Source organism: Callospermophilus lateralis, chromosome 11, assembly GCF_048772815.1.
Source record: "Callospermophilus lateralis isolate mCalLat2 chromosome 11, mCalLat2.hap1, whole genome shotgun sequence".
Taxonomy (NCBI): Eukaryota; Metazoa; Chordata; class Mammalia; order Rodentia; family Sciuridae; genus Callospermophilus; species Callospermophilus lateralis.
Window position 1 is genome coordinate 77,966,095 of NC_135315.1, and position 27,149 is coordinate 77,993,243.

A 27,149-nucleotide genomic window follows, 5' to 3' on the forward strand; every position below is an offset into this window, starting at 1 on the left:
TGTGGGGCAGGGGGAGCAGAGAAAGAAGTCAGCCTGGTCTAAAGAGTAAGTCCTTCCTTAAATTTTCCCTTCTCTCAATCTTTGATAAAATTCCTGAAGGCACAGATTGCTGAGTTGTTTTAATTCACTGAAGGGATTGCACTTGAAGGCCAGATAGGCCTGAGCAGAATGTCTACCTGAGGAGAGAGAAGAGGCTGAGAAAGAGGAGAAAAACTTCCAGTATTTGACTTAAGAATAATTTTTGTCCAAACAATTTGAGTTTGAGCCAAGTTTAATCAGATTTCTGGGTTGGTGGCTCCACACAACATGTATGTTATTATAAGCAATATTATTCCTTGAGAGAAACTGGAGAAGTGGAAGATGTCTCCAATCTCTATTCCACTATTTACAAACCACAATCCCAAGACAATTCCCCCAATTTTTGTGCATTCTTATTTTTTCACCTATAGATTGGGGAGACAACAAGAACATGGTAGGTTATTTTAGTTTAAGTGAGAGATTGTGAGTCAAATAATCTTGCATTGCTTCCTTTATAGATTCTTTCCACATCCTCCTCCATTTAACCTTGCTTTCCACCTGGAGTTATCTCAGTACCTAACTTAAATAATCTTATTAATTAAAGTGAATATATCAACTAATACTTAGGGAAAACCTAGGACTCCAGTAGGTAACTTAGTAGGTAACTGGGACAGTTTTTAAGATACCTAGAAAGAAAAAAAATTTTCAAGAAATGGAGAAAAAGGGGTCAGTCTAAAAATATATAATTCATAAATTTGTTTTAGGAAAACCTTGCTGCTAGATTTGGTACATAATTTACATATATAATATCACCATGGGACAACATACAATAAATCTAATGTTCTTTTGATGTCTATTTTATTTGTGTTTAAATTAAAAGTGATTTCTCCCAAACACAAGAAATATGAAGTGCTATACTTTAGATAAAACTCATTCAACAACTTACTTGTAGGCATATTTATAGTATATACTAGGCACTATACTAAGTGATGGAGATTTAAAAATGACAAAATAGCCAAAAGTTACTGCCTACTCTCAAGTTTAGACTCTACTGGTTATGAAGATCTTTTCATTCTTAATACACAAATACTGAACATATTTTATGTGTCAGTTTCTGAGTATACTAAATGGAAGGAAATGACCCTGGACTTTAGGCTCCATTGAGGAACCAGGACAGAATTGTAAATTGTTCACTAAAACCAGGCAGTCAGTATGATGCAGTGTAAATACAAGGCAGAGATGGAGGACAGAAGAGGTGCCACTTGACACAGCTTTGGAAAGACATGGAACAGCTTTCTGAAAGGAGCAAGGTCAGCCCTTAAGGATTAAATCTAGAGTTGACCAAGTGGAAAACAGGAGGCAACAGAGGACAAACACATGTCATTGCTAGCTGGAATACACACGCCATACAGGGAGCCACAAGCAGATGAAGATGTGAAGGTTAGGCAGACCATGGGCATAGATAAAAGTGGAGAAGTAGTTTTGGAGCAGTATTTAAGAGTTTATGGCTTTTGAAGACACCACAATACCTGACTTCAAATTATGCTACAGAGCTATAATAACAAAAACATCATGGTACTGGCATAAATACAGACCCATAGATCAATGGCACAGAATAGAAAACACAAGACAAACCCACACATCTACAGCCCTCTGATCCTTAACCAAGATACCAAAAACATACATTGGAGAAAAGATAGTCTTTTTAACAAATGCTGCTGGGAAAACTAGTTATGCATCTGTAGAAGAATGAAACTAGAACCTTATCTCTCACCCTGCACAAAAATCAATTCAAAATGGATCAGAGGCCTAGGAATTATACCAAGACCTATGCAATTCCTAGAAGAAAATGTAAGGTTAACACATCAGCATATAGATATAGGCATGACGTTCTCAATAGGTCTCCTAAAGCTCAGAAAATAATCCCAAGAGTTAATAAACAAGATGACATCAAATTAAAAATCTTTTGCACAGAAAAGGAAACTATTGAAAAGAGGAATGTGAAGAGAGAGCCCACAGAATGGGAGAAAATCTTTGCTACCTATTCCTCTGTCAGAGGATTAATATCTATAATATATAAAGAACTCAATAAACTTCATGCCAAAAAAATCAAATCACCTGATTAATAAATGGGCAAATGAATTAAACAGACTCTCCCCAAAAGAAAAAAATACAAATGACCAATCAACATATGAAAAAATGTTCAGCATCATCAGCAATTAGGGAAATAGAAATCAAAACTACACTGAGATTTCATCTCATACCAGTCATAATGGGCAGTAATCAATAATACAAATAATCATAAGTGCTGGAGAGTATGTGGAGAAAAAGGAACACTTTTATACTGCTGGAGGGATTGTAAATTAACACAACCACTATGGAAATCATACAGAGGTTCCTCAAAAGACTAGGAATAGAACCAACATATGACCCAGCAATATACCACTCCTTGGTATTTATTTTAAAAGAATTAAAGTCATATTACTGCAGTGATACATACATACAATCATGTTTATACCAGCACAGTTCACAATAGCCAAACTATGGAAACAGTCTAGGTGTCTATCAATGAATTGATAAAGACAATGTGGTATATTTACAAAATGTAGTTTTATTCAGTCATAAATAATAATGAATTTATGGCATTTGAAGGAAAATGGAACTTGAGACCATCATGTTAAGTGAAACCAAAACTCAGAAGGGTCAATGGTGATATGTTTTCTCTCATATGTGGAAGCCAGAGAGGAAAAAGGAAAAGAAAGGTGGGGACATATCTCATGAGAATCAAAGGGAGATCACTAAGGAAAGGGACCAAGGGATAGGAAGTGGGGAGTGTGGGAGAAGTGCTGGGGAATGATATTGCTATATTGTGAGTATGTATGAATATGTAACAAATCCCATCATTATATATATGACTAAATGCATCAATAAAAATGTGGGGAAAGAAGCTTATTGTCTTTTTCTGAACCATTCATAAAACATCTTCTATGCTACAAGTCATGTAGTCAAATTTGCTTCTAGAACGATTGCTCTGGGAATGGAATGAAAGGAGGATTTGGGGAATGATAGGCCAGTATAGGGGTTGACAATGAAATAAGGAGAAAATTCTGGACAATGCCCAGAGGAGAAGTTGCAAAGAGTAGAAGAATCACTTAAGAGGAAGAGTCAGAATTTAAAAAGAAGAATATTGTTATGGACCAAAGGTTTGTGTTCCCCTAAAATCTATATGTTGAAATCTAATCTTCACTGTGATGGTATTTGGAGGTGGGGTCTTTGGGAAGTAAACAGTTCATGAATGTAGAGCCCTCACAAATGGGGTTAGTGTCTTTATAAGAGACTGGACAGCTAGCTTGCTCTTTTGCAGTAAGAGGAGGCAATAAAGAAGAAGAGACGGCAGCCTGAACCCCCAAAACAGCTCTCCACAACCTGAACGTGTTGACACCCGGATCTCAGACTTCAGTCTCTAGAACTGTGAAAAATAACTGTTTGCTTTCCAAGTCACCTAATTTTATGGTATTTTGTGCTAGCAGCCAGAACTAACTTAGATATTAAGATTTTGTCACTGATATTCAAGACAAGTCTCTCTTGAATATCCATAGGTTTGGATTAAGATAATGCCATTCTAAACTTGTATTTCAGCAACATAATATCAAAGAGCGCATTAAAGTATGTTAATGAGGGAGCTTGTATCTATTGTTTCAATACTTTAATAATAAAATAAGTATATAAAAACTATGCTTAATACTTAAAATAAGTATTAAAACTATACATGTTATTTACATACCTTTGTAACAACAATTTTATTCCCATGGTATTGTGGGAAGGCACCTATGTTTTCATCATATCCAATCAAACTTGGAGTACAACAGCTTTTGGATCTTTATCTTTGTCAATTACTGCACAAATAATTCTTTAGAGAAAATAAGGAGTCTCATAGATGGCCTTCAGTGACACCAGTTCTCACAGTCTTTCATTCTCTGATCTGACACCATATCATCGTGGTTAGGTGCTGGTTTTAAGGCTGTCCAGTGGTGGTTAACTCAGAAGGGGTCAGCTATTTTTTTTAGTGGGAGTTTCTGAACTGACTAAATACTGTCAAAGATCCCTTTCATGTACCAGGTATGGATGCTTTATATTTCAAATCAAGATATCCTGAGAAAGAAAGGTATTGATAAAGATACTGATAAACACTGTGACCAAAAGATCTAATGATTTTAGAGGAGGAAAAGTTTATTTAGTGCTCATGGTTTCAGAGGTCTCAGTTCAAAGATGGCCAACTCCATTGCTCTGGGCCTAAGATGATGAAGATCATCAAGTCATGGTGGAGGAAAGCAGATCAAGATATGGCAACAAGGGGACAGAGAGAGAAAAAGCACTTTGCTTGCTAGGGACAAAATATAAATCCTAAAGGCATGCCCCGATTGATCTATCTCCTCCAATTTTATCCCACCTACCTGAAGGTACCACTTCATCTCTATCAGGGGATTAATCCACTGATGAGGTTTAGGCCCTCTGCCACTGAGCTATATTCCAAGTCCTTTTATTTTTATTTTATGACAATCTCCCTAATTTGCTGAGGCTAACCTTGAATTATCTTCCTGCCTCAGTTTTTCCAGTAGCGAGGATTGTGCCACTGCACCTAGCTCAATTGTCATTTCTTGAAACACACTTGAAAAATTTTGTCCCACACCTATCTATATCATCATATCAAATATGTCTGAAACATAAACTCACTCATTCTCTGGGTACCCACATCTTTGAAATCTCCACTAGGGACACTCCCTACCAACCTGACCCACATACTGCCTTTGTAACAGCCCACTATTGAGAAATAGTCAGGGAGTAATCTTCTTTCCTCTTTTCCTCCTTCAAGTTCTCTCTTTTCTCCAGGAAGAGAGCAATCAAAACACCCATTTGTATTTATTTATCGATACATATTTTCCAATATACTGGTCACTGTAAAATACAAGAAAATGAAAGATTCAGTGGCCTGGACCTAGGAAAGACCTTAAAATATCTGGATGAGAAAATCAGACATACAATAGCTGCTCCCTAGAGGCAGTGTAAGGTGACATATAAATCATTCAGTCTGGGAGTGCTACTGAAGATGAGAGCATGGAGGGGAAGGTATGGGCTGAAGCTAAGAACACAGAGTGCCAGGAGGAAGGCCAACTTGGATGCAGGTCTTCAACTGAGTCAATGGTTTGAGGCTCTGTGGGAGAAGGGATTCAGCAGGCATTCTTTTCAGGTACAGGAAATGCCTGGAGCCTACATCAGGATTTTGTGGGTGGGTGGTAAATGGCCTGGGCAGAGTAGACTCCTTCCAGAGAGGAGAAGGGAAATAGAGTTGAATACTTAAATGAATTGCCTGGAGCTAATGGATACTGTGGGCATGGAGTAAGTGCAGTGGTAGCCAGGGAAGATGAAACAAGGAGGGAGAGTGGAGAACACTAGAGCAGCGTAGAGGCAGAGTGGAAGGCTGAGGTTTGGAGGCTACCGTGATAGAGCAACGGAGAGAACTCAGATTCACATGCTGACTCTGCAACTCAACAGGGATGTGGAGAACATGGGCAGCTTAGCTACTTTACACCTCAGCTTTTTCATTTGCGAAATAGGATTAAACATACATCCTCTAGATGATTGCCCGTGTCATTTTTCACATTTTATTTGAATATTAAGACAAACTTTAATTTAAAATTCATGGATCCGTATCCCAATTTCTTTTTTGTTGGTTTCAATTTGAAAACATGATTTATCTTTTAAAAAAACTGTATTTATGAGCCTATTACCTGTTTTTTTTTAATTTGGGGAGGGCTACCGGGGTTTGAATTTAGGGGCACTTGATCACTGAGCCACATCCCCAGCCCTATTTTGTATTTTATATAGTGACAGGGTCTCACTGAGTTGCTTAGCATCATACTGTTGCTGAGGCTAGTCTTGAATTTGCAATCCTCCTGCCTCAGCCTCCTGAGCCACTGGGGTTACAGGCATGTGCCACTGTACCTGGCAAACCTATTGCCTGTAACACGTGGGATGTTTTTTAAATAGCAGTCCATTTTCTCCTCATCTCTTCCTAAAACACAATACCATCAGACCAGTCCTGCACATATTTTTGGAACTAGTGGGACTCAATTCCTATACCTCTCTGAAAATGAACACAATTAACAGTATTAATTTCATTTGCTTCTTTGAAAAATCAAAATTGTAGTTTTCTTAATTAAGGAAGATGCATGAAGCATGTCATTTATATTTTATTCAACTTTAAGATTAGTTTTTAAAAATCTTACTATTCCACAATTTTTATTATCCAATGATGGGGAGTAAATTAAGGGTCTTGGCCTGCTAGGCAAATGCTCTACCATTGATTATTTATTTATGATAATTTTTGATATGATTTGATCTTGTAAACTTAAAGTTTAAATACTGCTCCAGTCCTATGCTTAAATGAGAGCTCCGTGGAAAGAGAAAAACAATTGTATAGCATTTTTTCTTCCCACTGTCTGAAAGCATATGGATGTAAATATACAATGTACATGTTGTATATGATGTATGTATAACATTCATACATATAGCATATATAACATAACATATGTGTGTGTAAACACATGTGTATTTATATATATATATATATATATATATATATATATATATATATATATATATCTTCAGAGAATATTTGCTAGCTTAAGTAATTTCATGTAATGTATGCACATTTTACATTGTGATAATTAAGGCATTAGTATGAATAAAAGGTTTTCAATTTAAAACAAGTGTTGGATTTATTAAACTTAATTATTATGTATGACCTTCTTTTGACTTCATATTCTTTTTCAATAGCCTTTTATATCTTAATTCTTGAAGTAAACTTTGAAATTGTTGAATTTTTATGAATTCTTCAATTTTCTAACACTACTATATTCACTTGAAATTATTTACTTCATTTATATAAATTTTGGTTATAAACCTAACCCATGAAGAAGATTCTGAACATTTAATTCTACCTTATCATTTAAACCTGTACATCTAATTAATTTTCAGATTTTTGTCTTTGTTGCCTCAATAATTATACTTGTTCATCTTGAAAGTGTCTTGTCTTCATCTCCTTCAAGGACCCAACCATTGCTTTTTGATATTTTGAAAGATCTTCCAACGATGACCATGACAGGAAGTTCAGCTCCTCTGAAGCCCTCCTTATCTTGCAAGGTCCCAGGCTACTCATACATGTTTTTGGAGGTGGGGATTTAAATGACATTCAATAACTTACATTTTGTCAGTGAACCCCAGTAAAAACTCTGTTTCGTACTATGACAAAGTAGATTTGTTTCAAGTGGGAAGTGCCATGAATATTGTTGATTGTGCCCATTCTTGAAGACATGTGGACATTGATTCCTAGTAGTATAAAAAATGTGTATAGGAATGTATTTGTTTAAAAAGGGATGGTTGCAGACTCCTACCATAAACAACATTTGTGTGTTGTAATGCTCATGACAAATTTTGTTTGCAGTCCTTAACACACTGCACTTTTCAGTTCAAGTGAAACTAACAGAAGAAACTCCATCTACACAATGTAAAGCAAATCTGAATACAACTGAAGCAGTATATGCAACACACACACACACACACACACACACACATATATATATATATATATATATATATATATATATATATATATAGTACTATATGTAGAAACTAGGAACATAATTTAACATGAAGTAGTATTTATCCTTGCTATGTACGGTTTACTTTAATATTTTGTATTTGTATGGGTCTTAGTGACCAGTTTGCATCTCTGACAGCAATAGTGCTTAGTACTAGTGACAGAAACCTTCCTGAGAGTATTTTACAAAGAGCTCATGTGGACAAGATAATTTCAAAGCAGAGAAATTGAAATACTTTTACTGGGAAGAGTGGTGATGAGGAGACTCAGCCCTTAGGAGACTGTGGTGGGAGGGTCACCTGAGCCCAGGAGTTCCACAGCAGCCTGAGCTGCACAGCAAGACCCTGAGACCACAACTCAAAAAAAAATTTTTTTTCTGGAATCTGTAGTAATTTGAACGACTATTTGGTTTGGAATCAAAACACAGAAATTCCTTTCCTGACTCCAATAGTGACCCAGGAATGATCTTGGCCAAATGATCTCAGCTGTCCCTGGACCAACTGGACCCCTAAGAGATACAATCTGAGGAATGCACTCTGACCAAAAATACTTGAACCTGTTGACCTAACAATGACCTATGACCCAGCAGAACCAGGATCACTATTTCTCAAATACTACCATATATTTTCACCCTTTCATTGATGAATGAGTAGGAAAGACACATCTTTCCATTTGGCCCTCATTTTCCTTTCTAGCCCTTTAAGTCTTATATTTTTGGCGAAACTACACATTTCCTAAATTTTTGGTGCTCTCCTCTTTTAAAACCTCCTACATGATCTTATATTCCCAAAGCACAATAATAATATTAAATTATTAATATTTTAACAGTAATAATATCTCTCAATAATAATTGTAATAATAATATTTCTCCTTATTGAAGACCATATTATAGGTTTTTAATGCCTAAAGTTTTCATCAAACTTCAGTTAATCTTTTGAGCCACTCTAAAAGCCACCTCACTTCCAGCTTTGTTCCCTGTGCCTGATCCCACCTCCACCTCCGCACTTTGTCAGTAAATTTTCTCAGAGTCTCAACTCTGCATACTTGGTCATGTTGGGTTACTTTTTAAGATTCAATTTATTTTTTGTAAATTTATTTTTTGTAAATTTTCTCAGAGTCTCAACTCTGCATATTTGGTCATGTTGGGTTACTTTTTAAGATTCAATTTATTTTTTGTCACTTGATCATCATTCAGTCTGAATGATCAAGCTCCTGGCTTTCCTAGTCTGCTTCCTTTCTGTGAAATTTCCTTCAAATCTCTGCATAGACTCAGATGACCCAGATGACAAGCTACACCTAGTAGGAGCAGGGGGGAGTCAGTCCTGACATCAGTGGGAGAGGGAAACAGGAGGAGGTTCAAGGCAATGGGTCCCAGGTTTAGAGGGAGTTCACATACTTAATTGGTTTTGGTTTTTAACTGGGATGAGTCCTTACCACTGACAAAGTTGAAAACTAGAGGTTGTTAAATGATTCATCCCTGTCTACTTAAATGTTGGTTTGACTCATTACTTCTTAATAAATACTTGTTGAACCCTTTTCAAGGCAGCAAAACTGGTATTCTATAAGAAACTCATGATATGAAGCTTAGTTCAAAAGACCTTTGACTTAAAGGTGTCCATAGACCAGAGGTCCTGATAGCAAATGAACAATCACAGTGATTTCTAAATAAATTTCTGCATGCTTCCCAGACATGTGACTGGGTCAGTAAACTCAGACTTCATGGGAAGGGTGTCCATGTTCCTCCCCACTTAGAAACTAGTCATCCGAATTTGCAAAAATATGTTACACTTTGCACTCATAGGTGACTGGGGAAAATCCAGGATATCCCCCTAGAAGGAGTTCTCTATAGAGACTGGCAAATATGTTCAACGCATGATGGTTAAAACAGAGTTAATTCTTTAAGTCACTAAGTCAGTAAAAAAATCTGTTGCAATGATTTGTTTAAAACTAGAATGAATTTCTCCAGGGTTGGGACCATATCAAATTCTGGTGCTAAATCCTTACTGTCACACACTAGGTGTCCCATAAATGTTTGTTTAATTGAACTGAACAGAAAACATATGCAGCATTTCCCTTATCAAGACTACCTTTCTATAATGTTTCTGTATCTTCTCCTGCATTTGAGCATCAATAACTGGACTTTAAAATGGATATGAATATGACCAAGGGACTTTTAAATTTCATACTCAGGGATATCATATAACCAGAGTAACTTTCATGCCAGGGGAGAGGAATCACTGGTAGGATAACTCTTATCACCTATTGTTCTCTCCTGATGATCCACTAATGCTTTGCTTCTCTAGGCACATTTACATGTTTTAATATCTACTGCCCCTGTACTTTATGGGTAGGGGGTGCACACCTCCCAATTGGCCTGGAACTTACCAGGTTATATCTGTTATTGTAGCATAGTTAGCAATACCATTGCATTTCACTCTAAAGTGTCCTGGTTTGGATGCTAAATCTTACGGATACCCTATTTATGGGAGAGTTCATTGTCTATCATTTAGCTGCCCAAGGCTACCCTGCTTGGAAGTCTACTACTACACCTTGCCAGGACTTTCCTCCATGAGGGCAGTTCTCTTAGTCCATGAATCAGGAGGTTAAGTCTCCTGAAAAAAAAAAAAAACAGAGATGCCTATCTATAGAGAGACTCTTGGTGGTAAATAAGTCAGATCTCTAAATTTAAATCTTTCCTTTAATCTTGGGTCTCCAATGCACACAAGAAACAAAGAATCCCTAATAATTACATTCCTAAATTTAGTGAAATCTAGAAGATACACCCTTTTGGAAACTCTAGAAATTAAACTTAATGTGTCTCAGGTTAAACTGCACCTTAACAGCATGACTTATTTTGTCAAAATCAGTTAAGGCCCTCTAATGTGTTTTCAATAAATGTACAGACAAAAATTAAAACATGGCTGGTCAAAGTAATCCAAAAGCTCACTTCATTCACTCAATAACAATGGCCATTTAATGGGTTCTTTTTACTACTGGATGTAATTGTGCTGGGCTTTAATTTCTCATCATGATGGAAGAAATGAAATGACTTCATACATTTAGGAACATTTGGCTACATCATGTTTGGGTGCTCCTATAAACACTGTTGGAAATTAAGTCAGCTCTGTGATTGCTCAGCCTCCCTAGTAAGGAGCACGCCTTCCTCATGTCAGCAAAAAGCTAACTACATCTTAATCTAAGACACTGCAGTAGAGGCAAAAGAAATTACCACCCTGCCTCTCTCCTTTCAGATCTCCCTATTTGTAGCTATCAAATTTTGGCATGCTTGCAGCAGCACCATCTTATCAGAACAAGCACCATAATTCTCATGTGAGATGTTAGGACTTTCTCTTCAGTAAGGTCAAAATGTACCTATGATTCAAATTTAGATGAGGGTATGAGCTAATAAGAACATAAAGAGCATCAGTTTCAAAAACTCAGGCTACTATTATTTTGTGCTACTGGTTTCTCCTTTCCTAATTCCAGGTATACATGCAAGCTTTGAGGTTGTCATGTGCCATTAAAATTAATCAGCCTCACACATTTCATCTTTAAACCTTTACCCAGGGTAGTAAAAAAAAAGAGTCTAGCAGAAATGAACACACTTCTTGAACACTGCAGCTGCTATTCTCATGTGGTAAAAGATCATCCTATAAATTATGCTGCAAAAAGAGTGCCAAAGATGGATATGAAATATTTAAAATAAATGCAGCATTATTAATAACTATAGTATGACAAAGACTGTTAGCTGTGCTTTACTACTGGTGCTTTCTTCATTAGTTGTATTGGAATCTCAATTTTCTCCTAAGCATGAGTGTCCCAAATAGAGCAAACATTCAGACACCTTTATGGGCAAGTGTTGCCATATAACTAAGTTCTAGTGAATGGGTTGATAGTAGAACCATTATGTGGGGATTCCAGGAACTTTTTTAAAAAGATACTTGTCGTATACCTTTATTCATTTCTCTTTCCAACTGGTTTGAATATGAATTTGATGACTGGAGCTAGAGTAGCCACATTAGATTGTGATTATAATTTAGGTACAGAGTTCACATCTAAGAAATCAACAAAATGGAAAGAGTGTGTGTTCTTGAAGACTTTATGGAATAACGTGTCCTCACTAGCTCTGGACTACCTACTTTTCAATTTAACGTGAAAGAGAAATATTATTAAAACCATTTCTACTTAAATATTTGTATTCACAACTAAATGCAATTCCAGTAATACAATTAAAAAATTATAAAACTCCAATTCCCTCATGGTTTAGGGCCATAGCTTAGTTTTAACAATAAATGTGTTCACATAGGCCAGGCTGAGATTTGGATATTGGATGACTGGATTTTTAGATTACAGGATTAAAAAATATTGTGTAGTGATAGATTGCTAGTTAACCGCTTGCTCCAGAATGATCAGAAAATAATTTTTAGAAAAATCTGCCAAACAAAATCCTACAAGAACCACCTTGGGATTCCCTGTAGGCTTCAGAGATTTGTCTTTCTGGCCTTATTTGGAACTTATTCCAGCCTGGAAGCCATTTCGATGAACATTTCTCCTTGTCTTAAAGAAGAAAAACATTGTCTTCATTGCTAGGTGGTTCTCCTTCTCCAAAACCCCCTTTCTCACTCCTTTATACATTTGAACATACGGAAGTTTAAAATTTTCTTTTCACTTAGATACTCAATCTTTTGAGTATACAGCTCTTGTTATGTCTTTTAAAAAACTGAAGAGCTGGAGGGTCTGCTGTTGTTTGTTTTGTGGTCTTGTCAGTGCTGGGGATTGAACCCAGGACATTGTGCACAGCAGGCAGGTGCCGTACCACTGAGTCACATCCCCAGCTCTCAGAGGAGCTTTTCGAACCTATCACTTTCCATGCTTTGCCATCTAAAGCCACTGTTCTCTCCCCCTACAAATATGATAGTATCAGGCTAAATTCTGATGGATTCAAGTCATGCCTGAAAGGTTTATTGAATGACATATTGTGGTCATATTACCAGAGCACAAATATTTCTCAAGGTACATTTTTTTTTAAAGCAAAACCGTTTATGTGCAAGCTCTCTGAGGTTATTGAACATGGCTATCTTATTTATTGCCAAATCCCTAGCTCCTCAAAGAGTGCTTCTCCATATAAATCTGTCCACTGGATAAATGAATAGTTTACCTAGAGTAGTAAACTTGTTATTTGTATATACTTGACACGCTCTCTGTGTGGACAATGTCAATGAGTCAGCCAGGGAGGTGACTTTACAGAACTGTGTCTCCACATTGTCTACTGCAGTTATCAGGGACACACTCAACTTTTACAAATTGTTCCAACATTATACCTTCCTCCTACTAAGAATCTTTCTGCTCATTATGAATCCCTGAAGCACTGGCTGTCTCATTTGGATTCCCCAATGCACAGAAAGATGGTTACATATACTCGGGTGGAGAAGAATATCATGCTCAAGCTCCCTTACGCGGAAAAAAAATGGCAACTTTCATAAATGCAAGCTGTAAAATTTAGTGACATAGATTATGAAACATAAATCTCAATCCTATTTGTTCATAACAGTGAAAATCTGTATATTTGCTATCTAAGATATAACAAATCTATATAACAAAGTTTTAAGTATTGGGGAGAGGGGCTCCACTATCTGCTCTAGGAAGGGGATGGCTGTTACCTCATGTCAGAATCATTACCCACTGGACTGTTGCATTCTCTAAGACCCAATTCAGCATCACCAGTGTCCCCTCTACTTCTCTCCTGCTTACTGTTGATGGCATTGTCTAAGCAGAAAGTATTGCAGTCTTTAAAACTGGAATTATATTATCGCAAGAAGAAAAACAAGATACAAAACACAAAGAGACAAATAAATGTGGCATCCTAATAAATGCTAGCTAACTATAATGCCAGATATAAGTGTATCATTAAAGAGATAAATTTATTAAGGGGAATCTAAAAGTCTAAATATGGCTATGAAATATCACTTGGCAAACCATTCAGGAATGACCTAGATTCCTAAAACCAGCATTTAGTTATTTCCCATATATTGGTATACCATGTACCTTTGCCAAATTTAAAATACTAGCAATATGACTCCCCCCACCCCGCTAGACATTTGAGATGTTCCTCAACTAATAGTTGACCTGTTCCTTCCATGATTCAAGGTCTGTGTTAAAGCTTGAGGTAAAATGTTATAAATAATTCATGCTATAAAATTCAAACACAATCAAATGTTTGAGACTATACTAGAGTTACATAGGAAAATATCCTCCTTCTTGGGAGGTATTCACTAAAGAGTTTGGGGATAGAAGGCCATGATATGCACAGTTTTCACTCAGGTACATCAGAAAAAATATAATATATGTATATGTCTATGTGCATGTATACATGTGAGTGTGTGAGTGTGTGTATGGGTGCCAAAAGAGAAAGAGGCAGAAAGTTAGACATTGGGTGATTCTGGGTGAGGAATGTGTATGTGTTCTTCACACTATTCATTAAGTTTTCTAGTATATATTAAAGTATTTCCAAGTGAAATTTTTTAATAAAAAGGCAATCAGAACATGACAACATATGGAAAAGATTGGAGAATTCTTTCCCACCCCCCCCCCGCCTCCATGGACACATGCTACTTGCACACATAGGCTCACATGAGTGACACTTTTTGCCTATATGATGCACAGTTCCTGAGTAAAAAATTTAGTCTTCTAATCAAGCAATCAAGTCTTCTAATCATGCAATCAAGCCCGAAGTAATTCCAAAAGACTTTTTAGGCAATGATTTGATTTTTAAGACAACAATTTTGAAGAGTTAATATAATGTCATCCTTTATAAACAAGACTGACCTTTTGTCCTTTCAGAATTGGTTGAAACTGGCCCACAGAGTACAACTACCTGTGAACACATCCCTGAAAAAGATAGCCAGGCACATTGCCCAAACCACAGGCTATTGAAAACTTGGCCAAAAGTGACTACTCTGGACGGTTGACCTCCAAAGTGCTGATGAATACAATGAACTGTGGAGGATGTATGATTTGTTTTGAACACATTTACTATGATTGATGGTCCGGATTTGGCAAGTTAGTTCATTCCCAGTGGAGAGGAAGGTTTCACTGCCTTGCCTCTTTCAACATTCCTGTTGAGACAGGTTTCACTCTTATTGGCCAATGTACTCAGAAATCACTTACATTTGCAGCATAATGAATTCATTAGCTACACTGGATCAATGCTGTGCATAAGATTCCTGAGTCAACATAAGCTCTTAATTGAATTTCCTTATTATAATGCCTTTGGAAATTTTCCTTCAGGCTACTAAATTTCAAGGCATGAGTCTATGTGTCAACCGATAATTATGCTAATAACTTTTTGAGACCAGTCAGGGCCAGGGCCAGAGTCAGGTTAGGAAGTGATCTATTATGAATGGCAGGTTATAAAACATACATGTGATCAAAACACCCACAAATGGACTCAAACCATTCTATGCTTCCAGTTATTCTGACAGAGTATCAGCCTTCTGCGCAAGCCAATTTCAGTTACTGATTTTTTTTTTAAATTGTGAAATAAAAACTGAGATAATCAAGTTAATGTCAATAGTAATGATGTGGGGACTGAAAAAGAAGTTTAAAAAGAATGAGACCATGACAGTAGTGGTTCTTTGGTATGAAACTAAAATATTTATTTTTACATTGGTGAATGTGATGCAGAAATATAAAAAGAGCAGAGAGAAGACAGGAACCTAATTCTAAGGTAACCGTAAGGAAAAGGCTGCTTTTCTGACCTGGATTTTGGCCAGAATCCAAGTTTGATTGTTTTTGTTGCCATTTTTGCTGCTGTCATTAAATAAAGAAACATGATCAAAAAATAAATATTTTTTCTTTTACTCTATAGGAAAAAAAAGAGGGAGAGATGGGGGTGGGGGACTAAGTCTAGAAAAAGACAAGATCCAGATTTAAAATCCCAGAGAATGTTATATTTCTGATTCCTTCAAAATATCAGATTTTGTTAATATAACACATTGGAACTATTTTTAATTATATTTTATTTTTTAATGATTTGGTAGGCCAGTTAGTGAAGACTACATTTTCATCCTTGCTACTCTCTCAGAGCAGTGTGGATTGCCATCTCATCGCAAAGTACTAACCAAGCCCACACTGACCCACTTTGTACTAGGTCTCCCAAATAAAAGACAGCCCTCCAACTGGCATAGCTAAAGGGTACTTTGCTCTCAGGTCCTATAGGTTTCTCTTGTCCCCATAAAAAATAACAATAAACCAAATGGGAAAGAAATACCTAGCTACCAGTTATAAATCTATCAGCAGTGAATTTCCTGTATTCTGTACACAATGGTGATTTTAAAATTCAGATTGGGATTCTTTTTAACTAAATTTGTTAATATAAGACATGTCAATAAACTCTCTGCTTTGAGTGGTTAATCAAATAATTTTTTTCAGAATGCATTGAGAATGTCAGTAAACTTGAATTAATATAGCCACTAGTTATCATCCCCTTTTAAAACTTCTTTCCTCCCAGTGCTAGGGATTGATTGAACTTAGGGTCTCTTGAATGCTAGGTAAGCACTCTACCACTGAGCCCTCTAACCTTATTTTTCTTTTTAGGCACTAGTTTTTTTTTTCTGTCCTTCCTATTTGGAAGTCAAATAGTCTGGCTTCCAAGAATAAGAAGTACTTCAGTTGTAGAAATGTCCAAAAGGTACCCTACTTTCAAAACAAGAAATACATCAATCTAGCAATCTCACTTCTTGGTATATATCCAAAGAGACTGAAATCTGAATCTTGATGAGACATCTGTACTCTTATGTTCACTGGAGCATATTCACAGTAGCCAAGATATGGAGACATTCTAAATGTCCATCCATAGATGAATCAACAGGGAAGATACAGTATACACAATGGCATATTATTTAGCTTAAAAGAAAGGAAAATCCTATCACTTGCATTAATATGGACAGACATATTGTAGGACATTATGCTAAGTGAAGTAAGCCAGATACAGAAAGACAAATAGTACAGATTTTGCTTCATAATCTAAAATAGTCAATATCATAGAAGCAGAAAGTAGAATGGTGGATGCCAGGTCTAGGAAAAAGGGGCAATAGGGAGGTATTGTTCAAAGGATAGAAAGTTTTACTCTTGCAAGATAAGCTCTCGAGAGCTACTGTATAATATATAGCATGTGGTTAAAAACACTGATTTGAATTCTTAACAAACTGTCTAAGAAGGTAGATATTATGTTAACTACTTTTCCAATAAAAGGAAAACTCAAGAAAACCAAAACAAACCAAAAGAACAAGATGAAACTTTTGGAGGTAATGATGAATCTATGACATTGTGATCTTGGCTGCATAGGTATATATTTATAAAGTTGTATGCAATAAATATCTAAAGCATTTTATACCTCAACAAAGTATCTTAATTTTAAAATCAGAAAACAAATTTATTAAAGAAGAAAAAAGAAGATTCTACTCTTGCCTTACCCACTGGCTTCATGTCTACCAATGTCTAATTGTTGGATTTGAGGAGATTTGCTGCCTTCTATACATAGAACTGTCTTTTTTTTTCTTGGCCACAAATGATAAATAAGATCTAAACTTGTTATGTTTGTATTAAAAATGAAATATCATAAACTTTTCTTTGCATAATAAATATTTTAAATCTATAGTTTCTTTTGGAAAGATCAGAAATAATTGTCAAAAGACTACACAAAATATTTTTCAAGGAGCACCAAGTACACTGAAAACCTAGAAGTCCTGTTCTTCTTTTTGACTCCTACTATTTCAATTGCATATGGTATTTGGAAGCTATTGAGACATTTCAACATGATATCGTTCTTGGAATCTATGATTCAGGTTTCTTATAAGAAAGTTCATTCTATAATACTAAGTACATAGAATTTTAATGGTGGTTAGATTAAGTAAAGATGTCCCAATTTTTCCTATTTACTTTTCAGATTCTGTTTTAAAATGTATCTTATTCAAACTGCTAGTGGAAAACCCACTAATTCATTAAATCATGTTCTATCTACTCAACCCTGAATAAGATTCTGGAAATGCAAAGAGGAATAAGATAAATCCCTACCCTTAGAAAGTTTATTAACCTGCTGAGTGTGGTTGTGTAAGCCTGTGATTCTAGTAACTTGGGAGGCTGAGGTGGGAAGATCACAAGTTCAAGGCCAACCTCAGCAACCTTTAAGTCCCTGTTAAATTAATATATATATATATATATATATATATATATATATATATATATATATATATATATATGTGTGTGTGTGTGTGTGTGTGTGTGTGTGTGTGTGTGTGTGTGTGTATGGCTGAAGACATAGCTCAGTGGTAGAGCACCCCTGAGTTCAATACCTAGTACTCCCCAAAGAGAGGGGTGGTGGGTGAGAAAGAAGAGAAATTTATAGTATGATCCAGCTTATTATGATCCAGAAGAGAGACAGGCTAATAAACTTAATAAACAATCCAATCCCAGTACCACTGTGATAAGGGCTCCAACAGAACATGCAGGAACACCTAGCTTGGTCTTGGAGGGGTTTCCTCAAGGAGGCAATTCTTGATAGGCTACAAAGGAGGAAGTCTGATGAGGCAGACAATAAAAATGGAACGAGGACAGGAGTGGATCCTAGAGGATGGATCTAGACAGAGAACAACATAGGCAACTGCAAAGTCATGGGAGCACCGTACTTTTGGGAACCTGCCTATCATCTGTTACAGCAGAGAGTGCATGTGTGGAAGGAGATAAAGCCAGAAAGTTGAGCAGAAGATGATCCTGAGAGATTTTAGTGATCAGTAAAGGGAGTTGGTTAAGTCCTCATGTAGTGGATGAGTAGGAAAAGATTTTTAAGGTACTTTTTCTTCTTCTTTCTCATTGCATGGAGAATAGAAGATACTAGATCTAAATGTTTGTGTTCTCAAATTTATTTGTTGAAACTTCATCACCAAGGTGATGGTGTTAGGAGGTGGGGGTCTTTGGAAGGTGCTTAGGTCGTAAGACCAGAATCCTTATAGATGGGATTAATATGCCCTTATAAAAGAGACTGGAGAGAGTTGCTTTGGCCTTTCCATCATGTAAGGACACATCTAGAGAGTACCATCTATGACCCAGGAAATTGGACCATGCCAGATAGTGATGCTGCCAATGCTTTGATCTTGAAAACCCAGGCTCCAGACCATGAGACATAAATTTTCCATTGTGCAAATATCACTCACTTTATGGTATATTGTTGTAACAGCCTAAACCAACTAAGAAAACAATAAAACATGCCTTTATGGACAAAAATTGAATGGTAGAAAATAGTTCAGTATTTCTGAAGAGAGGAAAAGATGTATGATCAACACCCTGTTTCAATCAGGGTCTTTTAATTTTTATGTAATCACATACCCTACACATTTCTAGTTTATGTAATGACAGTAAAATACTGCCTTGGTTTATGATACATTTTCTTTAGTCTGAATGTCACTGCAAAGATGAATAATTCAAACAGATTGGATTCATGTGGGTTTGCTATGCGACACACTTTTTTTTTCCACATAAGATTAGAGGAAAAATTGACTGCACCCAATTTCCTACCTTATTTGGGTTAGAAGTAAAGTTGGTGCCATTATCCTTTTTTCTATCATTCGTATTTAATATCTGATATGGAATTGTGCAGCTATGGGTAAAAACATGTAATGCCTTCTGCTACCTCTTATTGCTCATGCATTTTCATGTAAAAGTGGGTAGGGGAAGCAGGACGTGGACTTTTCCTTAGCAAAACCACATTATTTTAGACTTTAAGAACTTTCAATCAGGAAATACACATGTTGCTGTAGTTTGATTTTAAGTAGCATCCAGAGGATCCTGTTAAAGGCTTCTTCCCTAGAGCAGCACCACTGTTTTGTGGTGGAAACTCTTAAGAGGTGGGGCTTGGTGGGAGGTTTTAGGTCACTGGGACGTGCCCTCTGTTTTAGTCATCTTTTGCAATGCTTTCACCAAAATACCCAACAAAAACAACTTAGAAGAGGGAAAGTTTATTTGAGGCTCATGGTTTCAGTATATAAATGGCCAAATTCATTGCTTTGGGCCCAAGATGAGACAGCATACTATGGGGGAAGGGTGCCTTCTTGGCATTTAGGAAGTAGAGAAGGGAGAGAGGGTCTAAGAGGAAAATGCATCCTTCCAGGGCACATTGACCTACCTCCTCCAGTCATGCCCCATTTGCCTATAGTTACTACCCAGTCAGTTCATTCAAACTTGGATGGACTAATTAGGTTAAAGCTCTCATAAGCTAATTATTTCACACATTCTCACATTAATAGGAGCTTTGGGGAACACCTCACATCAGAACCACAACACCCCAAGAAAGACTGTGAGACCTCAATCTATTTCTCTCTCTCTCTCTTTCTCTCTGTCTCTCTCTCTCTCTGTCTCTCTCCCTCTCTCTTCCTTGCCATGAGGTGAATGGCTTTTGCTTCCTCATAGGCTCCTCAATGTGATGTGTTGTCTCACCAGAGGTCCAAAAGCAATGGGGCCAACCAACCACAGACTGGAACTTCTAAAAACTGTGAGCCAAAATCAAACTTTTTTTTCCTTATGAGTTGATTGTCCCAGATTTTTGTTATACTAATAAAAAATTGGATAACAGAAATATTTGTTAACTTACTCAATAAAAGATTTCATTATTACATGGTGTTTGGTGGCTCTTATGTGCTTGATTTTTAATAACTAAAAATCTATGAAAACCTCACAAGTTCCTCAAAATGAAGTTAAATCATAGAACCTAGAGTGACAAAACATAAACCACTTTTGTCTTAAGGTTCAGAGCTTAAAAGTGGCACTTAAGATCTGGTTCAATAGCTGCCTGAATACCTGTACAGCTGAGAATTACAAAGTTGTAGGAACCGTAAGAAAGTAAAAGTTCCCTCTAACTCATACTACTAGCATGAGGAGATTCCCATGTGGTGCAAATTTCATCTGATTTTACATGACTGTTGATATTGGCAGTATATTTCACATAAGACTTTTTTTTTTAACCCAGATAATAGAGATGATCAAAGTTAAAAAAAAAATCATTTTGTGAGGAGCTAGATCTTTGCTAGGAATTCTGCTTCATTCATTGGCTCAGTCATTTGTTACTTCATTTATTCACTCAAACATATAAATTTAGTATATGGCCAACACTGTGACAGATGTTGAATTCAATGATAAGCAAAGCATTACCCTCTGTATGCTCAAGAATTCTGCCCTGTGAAACATCAGGCAAGGAAGATCAATAGTAAATGAAAATTTAAATCTGGTTACTGTTATGTATAAAAACACAACCCCTCCAAAGAAGACAATTTATCCCTTATTAAGAAATGAAGACAACCCCATTAGGAAACTAAACATGTAAGCAAATAAAAAGCAAAATTATCAACAGCTGATGTGGTTCTCAAAAAAATAAAATAAAAGGTATTTGAAGGAGTGAATCCTGGATTTGGATTTCCAATCTATCTGTGTGCTCTTGAGTCAGTTACTCAATTCATCTAAGACTGGGTTTTCTCCTGGGTTATCTGATGGAGCAAGAATGTGGTAAAGGCCAGGCAGCTCATTAGAGTTGCTCTAATTTTAATTTAAATATTTTTTAAGTCAAGGAAACTTCATACTAATCAGAACAATTTCAACTTTGGAAGATTAAGAAGGAGTTCATGTGTTAGGATAGCACAGAGAGAAGGGACAAAATATGCAAATTTTAGTAGCCAGAATGAGAATGCTTTCTTAGCAATGACAAATAGATCTGTGAAGCCAGACCATAATATCATCTAAGTAATCTTTCAATCTATCTCTCAACTAATAAATGCAGGAAACATTCAAAAATCTATTTAAATCGTTTTGCTTCCTTATGCATCTCTAGTCCCCATACCATGGAAATAAATCTCTACCTCTTTTAGAACAACTCAGTGTTAAGAAACCTGGTTCATTAGGATCAGCAGATTCTACAGCATTGAACTAAAACAGATTGAAATGTTCATAGCAATCAAGTTCCACCTGAGAGCTTGGATGCTCTAGTAGATTCAAAAGATGCAACTAAAGAACTAAACATTGGTGTAGGGGCATTTCAGTGGTCCTCCTAATAGCATCCTAAGCATTATTTTCTGTCTGAATACAGCCTATCCCTTATTCACTTGTTGTACTTATGGACTCTGCTCCGAGACAGGAAGCTCATTTTATCCCACAGGAAGCCCTTGACTTCTTCCCTTGACTTCTTCCCCAAGCAATCATGAAAAGAGCAGTCATATGCCACACAGCTTGTACTTGCACAGAGCCTCTCTTTCATGGCACTAGGACTGACTCACACTTTCAGATGGCCTTCTTAGCTTTTCTCCATGCTTGGTGCTAGTAACCTGATCTGGTGTGCTTGAGATAAATAACTTTCTCCATTATGAGGGTGGGAGTTTCTAAAAATTAAAAATTTTACTGTTCTAATTTATGAATATAAAATGAGGTTTTTTGGTACTGGGGATTGAACTCAGGGGCACTTGACCACTGAGCCTCATTCCCACCCCTATTTTGTATTTTTATTTAGAGACAGGGTCTCACTGAGTTGCTTAGTGCTTCACTTTTGTTGAGGCTGGTTTTGAACTCAAGATCCTCCTACTTCAGTCTCCCGAGTTTCTGGGATTACAGACCTGCACCACCTTGCTGGCAAGTCTGTTTTTATTATAGATTCTTTGAACAATGAAGATAAAAAATAGAGAGAATCCATCATTTTGTTATCCATATTTCTACCATTCAGAGGTAAATACTGAAAATTTCTAGTCTTTACTTTTTTTTTTAAGTTGTAGATGGACACAATACCTTTATTTTATTTATTTATTTTTATGGGGTGCTGAGGATTGAACCCAGTGCCTCACACATGCTAGGCAAGTGCTCTACCACTGAGCTACAACTGCAGCCTCTTATTTGTGTTTTTAATGTGGTGCTGAGGATTAAATCCAGTTCCTCACATGTGCTACCACTGAGCCACAATTCCAGCCCCTTGTCTTTTTGTCTTAAGTAGATCCCTAAGAGAGATTTGCCAAAGGGGAAGCAGTAGGTGAAAGGGAATAAACATTTTAAGTCTCTTCATGTGAAACTGTCGAATTGTTGGAGAAATGTAATACCAATTTCCACTTTTAGAAGCAGTGTTTGAGAGTGATGTTATATGATATTCTCACCGATGCTTATTGGACAATGCTATATGTAAGAAATTGTTCCTGCAATAATTCTTGTTTAATTTGAGCTCCTTATTATAGATAAGAGTGATCAATTTTTAAGTTAAAATTTTATTTTTAACAAAATTTAAACAAAGTTTAAAGAATTACTCAATTCAGTATTGTAAAGATAAAGAAAATAAGAAATCTTTTGAACTGTGACTCCTATCCTAATGTATGAACACGTCTTCTGCTCCCCAAAGGTAACTACCTTCCAACTTTCAGCTGTTTTTATTATAGATTCTTTGCTATATTCCAATATGTCTTTAAATGACACACCTTCATTGCTATGTCTTAATATGTCAGTTTTAGGCATTGATTTTTGATATTTCATGGTGGAAGATGAGGATTTAGCTCCTTATCCATTCATACTTTTCATCCCTCACCTTTCCAACATATATTGTGATTCTAGTTTAATGGGTAGTTATTGTTTATACTTTAGTAGAACAAAGGAAAACCTATAAGCAGTTTATATACCATACTCTGATTGTTTTTTTTTCTGCCCAAGTTTTTGCTTTTCTTATTGAAAATTCTTGCCCCTTTTTTTCTTTATGTGTTTACACATTTATCAGAAATTGGATTCCAAATAATCCCTGCTGAAAAAATCTAAGTATGGTTCAAAAACCTTAAGAATTTTATCAACTTCATCTTCTTGAAGTACTCTCTCAAGAAACCTCTGTAATCTGAATCTCTAGTTGTTGTCAGGGGTCACTTTGAGATATTCCTTCATCATTATCCTGAAGATGTCTTCACTCTCTTATTTGGATGAGCATGTTTTCTAGCAGCTTCCTGGGTACGTATGCACCAGAGGCAAGGCACTGTTCCATGCTCACTTCTGATCAGTGGTTTAGTTGAGTATAGAATTCTTGGTTGAGAATCATGTTCCTTCAAAATTCAAAAGGTACTGTTCCATTCGCTCCTAGGTTTTAGTAAGAGTCTTGCGAAGACTCGTGCCCTTTTGATTTTTGATCCTTTCTCTATGACCTTATTTGTTATTGCCACTTATGCTCAAAAATATAAATTTTATGAATTTTAGAAGGTAGAGGAGTTAAAATAATATGCTAATTTCCCTAGCTTTAATCAGGATCTCAATTTTTTTAACATTCTAACTTGTTACATGCATCTTCTTTTGTGAATTGCCTGAATGTGTCTCTACTGGTTTATTATTGAATCCTTAGTGTTTTTTTTCTTATTTGCATGAGGTCTTTTTTATTTTGTTTAGGGTACTAACTGTCGACTGCAAAATCTTTTAGGATGACTTATTTCAACCAGTGCTAAGTTTTCTGTGGTTTTTATCACATATGCAGGTCATGAACTACTCAGATGGAACAGATATAAAGAAATTCTGATTATTTCAACAAAATACATATATTTAAAAATAATATAAAACAGTCTTCAACCATGAGGCTTTGAACTTGTATCAGAAAATATTGACCTTTAACTATATTGATTATATACACAGTTGTTGAAGAGTTGACAGGTGTAAAGAACCCTATCCTTGAGAATGCAAATATGAGGGGACTGAGTCTCTTTCTTACTAGAGTTTTAGGAGTAAAAAGATCAACAACTAGTTATAAAACAATAAGAACTGATTCAGATCAGAAACACCAAGCTGAGGACATTGCTAGACCTGCTGAATTAGGGGAGGCTTCAAAGAGAAAAGTGAGTCTTGAAATAGGAATGGCAGTTCTGTCAGCATGGAAAGGTGACAAAAATATTCCATCCTGTATAAAAGAGAATGTGCTAATTAGAAATGTGTCTTTAGGGAATGGTGAGAAGTCTCTGGGGGTTGCAGAAGGTATAGAACATAAACAGGAAAATCGCTGAAAATGGGGAGTAGAGGTAAGTGCAATTCAAATTGTGGAAATATATCTAAGCGTTGCAAGTTGTAAAGACACTGCTGTTGTCAACCTGGGGGTTGTTCAGGTGTGAGATGTCAGTGCTTCAAGGAAATCCTGGCCCATCCTGGTGACAGGATGAGCCATGATTACTGCTACCACCAATTCCATGGCATTTCTCCTGCCAGAGGATGGTTTAAGCATATGATGAATTTTTTCCAAGTAAAGATCTGAGAAGGAAATCTGTTAGAGAGCTTCTTGGAAAGGTTTTGTATTTCTTACAAAAGGAGAAAAAAAAAGTTGTGTGAATATATGGTGCTTTGAGCTGTTGCAACAATAAGGTGAAAAAACCAAGATTGAGAACTGAAGTGCTTAGGCTGAGTGAGTTCAAAGAAGTAAAGAACCTGGACACTTGAAGAATGTTTGCACCTCTGGACTCATTCCATCACTAAGCTTCTTGTTATTGGATGCAGTAAATGTCTTATTTAAGATATTTTCAATGGAATCTTTAGTCCTTTGCTGCCTAATCATATGTCCTGATTCAATATCCTGGCACATTCTTTAACAAATAATTCAAAGAACACTTGTTAACAAATTCATAGATGATTAATTTTTCAAGGAAACTTCATCTTTTCAAAAATTCTGGAAAGATGATAACACACTATGTATTTTTATGTGTATTACTACATCTACCTGTAACATGAACTACCTTCTAGTGGAAATAAAGAGCAGTAACTTGTGAAGAACTCTAGAAGAGAAAACATTAATAGCTATGAAACAGAGAATAAAGTGAGTTATGAAATATGGGAAGGAGAGAATATAAAATGTAAAAAGAAACCCAAAGTCATAGAAGATTAAACGTGAAAGGATTTTAGAAAGAGAGTCTATTCTAACCTTAATTTTACGTATTGGAAGTCAGTCCTAGAGAAGTTACAAGATGTGCAAGGTCCCTCTATTAGTGATGGAATCAGGACTTGCACAGAATGTTCTAAATTCCTTCAGAGCATTTTTATTACATCATGCAGTTTTTTATTTCTTACTAAAAATGCCAATTATTTCCCTAAGAGTGAGTATAATAAGAGCTGATCAGAAAACTTGAAAGACACAGACTTCAGTTCTAACCTGATGCTAACAACTCTTCAAAGTTCTTTGTGGAGAAGAAGTCTGAGGGTTACAGAAAGAAGCACAATTTCTTAATTACATCTACCAGGGACATGATGGAAGATAATCCATATAATTGTTTTTCATAAGTGGGAACCAACTAATGAGGAATGAGAAGTATAAAATGAAATGAAAATAATATACCATATGTAATTTATGAATGGCCTTATTTTTTCTTAGTTTATATTATGAGAATTATTCTTTAAAAAGTCATTCAATTTTGGAGTGGTATAGCTGAAACCTCTCTCCTTTCTCAACTCTGATTTTTTTTGTTTAAATGAACACTTTTGGATGACAGATATGCTTCCTATTCAGTATTCAGGCTATGCAAAACTATTTAACTATTTTTAAGCATGAAATTCATTATTTAAATGCTTTCAAATAATAGGTATGAACATCTGTTGCAAAGAAGACTCGACTTGTGAAATTTTGCTCATTTTCTTACTCAAGTAAATAGACATTTATTAATATACTGCATTTCCTTTAAATAAAAGAAATCATAGATTTTCCTTCAAACATGCACTTATTTTGAATAACCCAAATAAAAGGAAAAGACTGTCTATATATGGAATTATCTCAATGAGGCCATTTACTTTTCCATTTTTCTATTTCTTGAAGTCCTCAAAGTCATTGCAGATACTTCTAGAAAGCACTTCTTAAGAATTGTGCCTTACTTTGGAGCATTAAGAATTCTTGGAATAAACCAGAAAAGAGACCAATGAGACATAAGAATACTATAGTTTCCTTAATCTAACAGAATCCTCTGGCTCACTTTGGCAATCAGTATAAACAATAGTGGCCATATCACATCAGTAATACACAATTTATACAATATATACTTTATATTGATATTTAAAAAGAAAAACAACACAATTTTTAGCTGTAAGGGGAGTCTCTTGGCAAATAAAAGAAAAACTTATTTCCATTAGTGGAACACTAGAGCTTAAACCTAGAGAACAAGTACCCAAGAAATCTAACAAGGAAAGTCTGGATGTACATCATGGATAAGCAACTAGGTTTGAGAATATTGCAGTGTAATCACAGAAAATACCAGCTGGACTATTTGCAGTTTTCAATGACAATAAGAAAAAGAAAATAGTGAGCTAACTCCATCAACAATAAAAGTATGGAATCTAAAGAGCCCCCGGTTGACAGAGTGATACACCTTTGTGAGCCTATTTATATACAGTAAGTTTAGTAAGTTTGGTAAATATCATTGTTACTCTCATGTTGAAACAACTGTTCTTAGCCAAGAGCAAA

General features: G+C 35.9%; 1 protein-coding gene across 1 annotated transcript in view; it reads right to left on the bottom strand.

The window, feature by feature from the left end:
• Window positions 1-27,149, bottom strand: part of LOC143410620 (3',5'-cyclic-AMP phosphodiesterase 4D-like) — a 269,804-nt gene that overhangs the window by 119,713 nt on the left and 122,942 nt on the right. Inside the window, exon 10 of the mRNA XM_076871442.2 lies at window positions 9,763-9,792. Coding sequence (XP_076727557.1) covers window positions 9,763-9,792 — 30 coding nt within the window. The remainder of the gene's footprint in view (window positions 1-9,762; window positions 9,793-27,149) is intronic.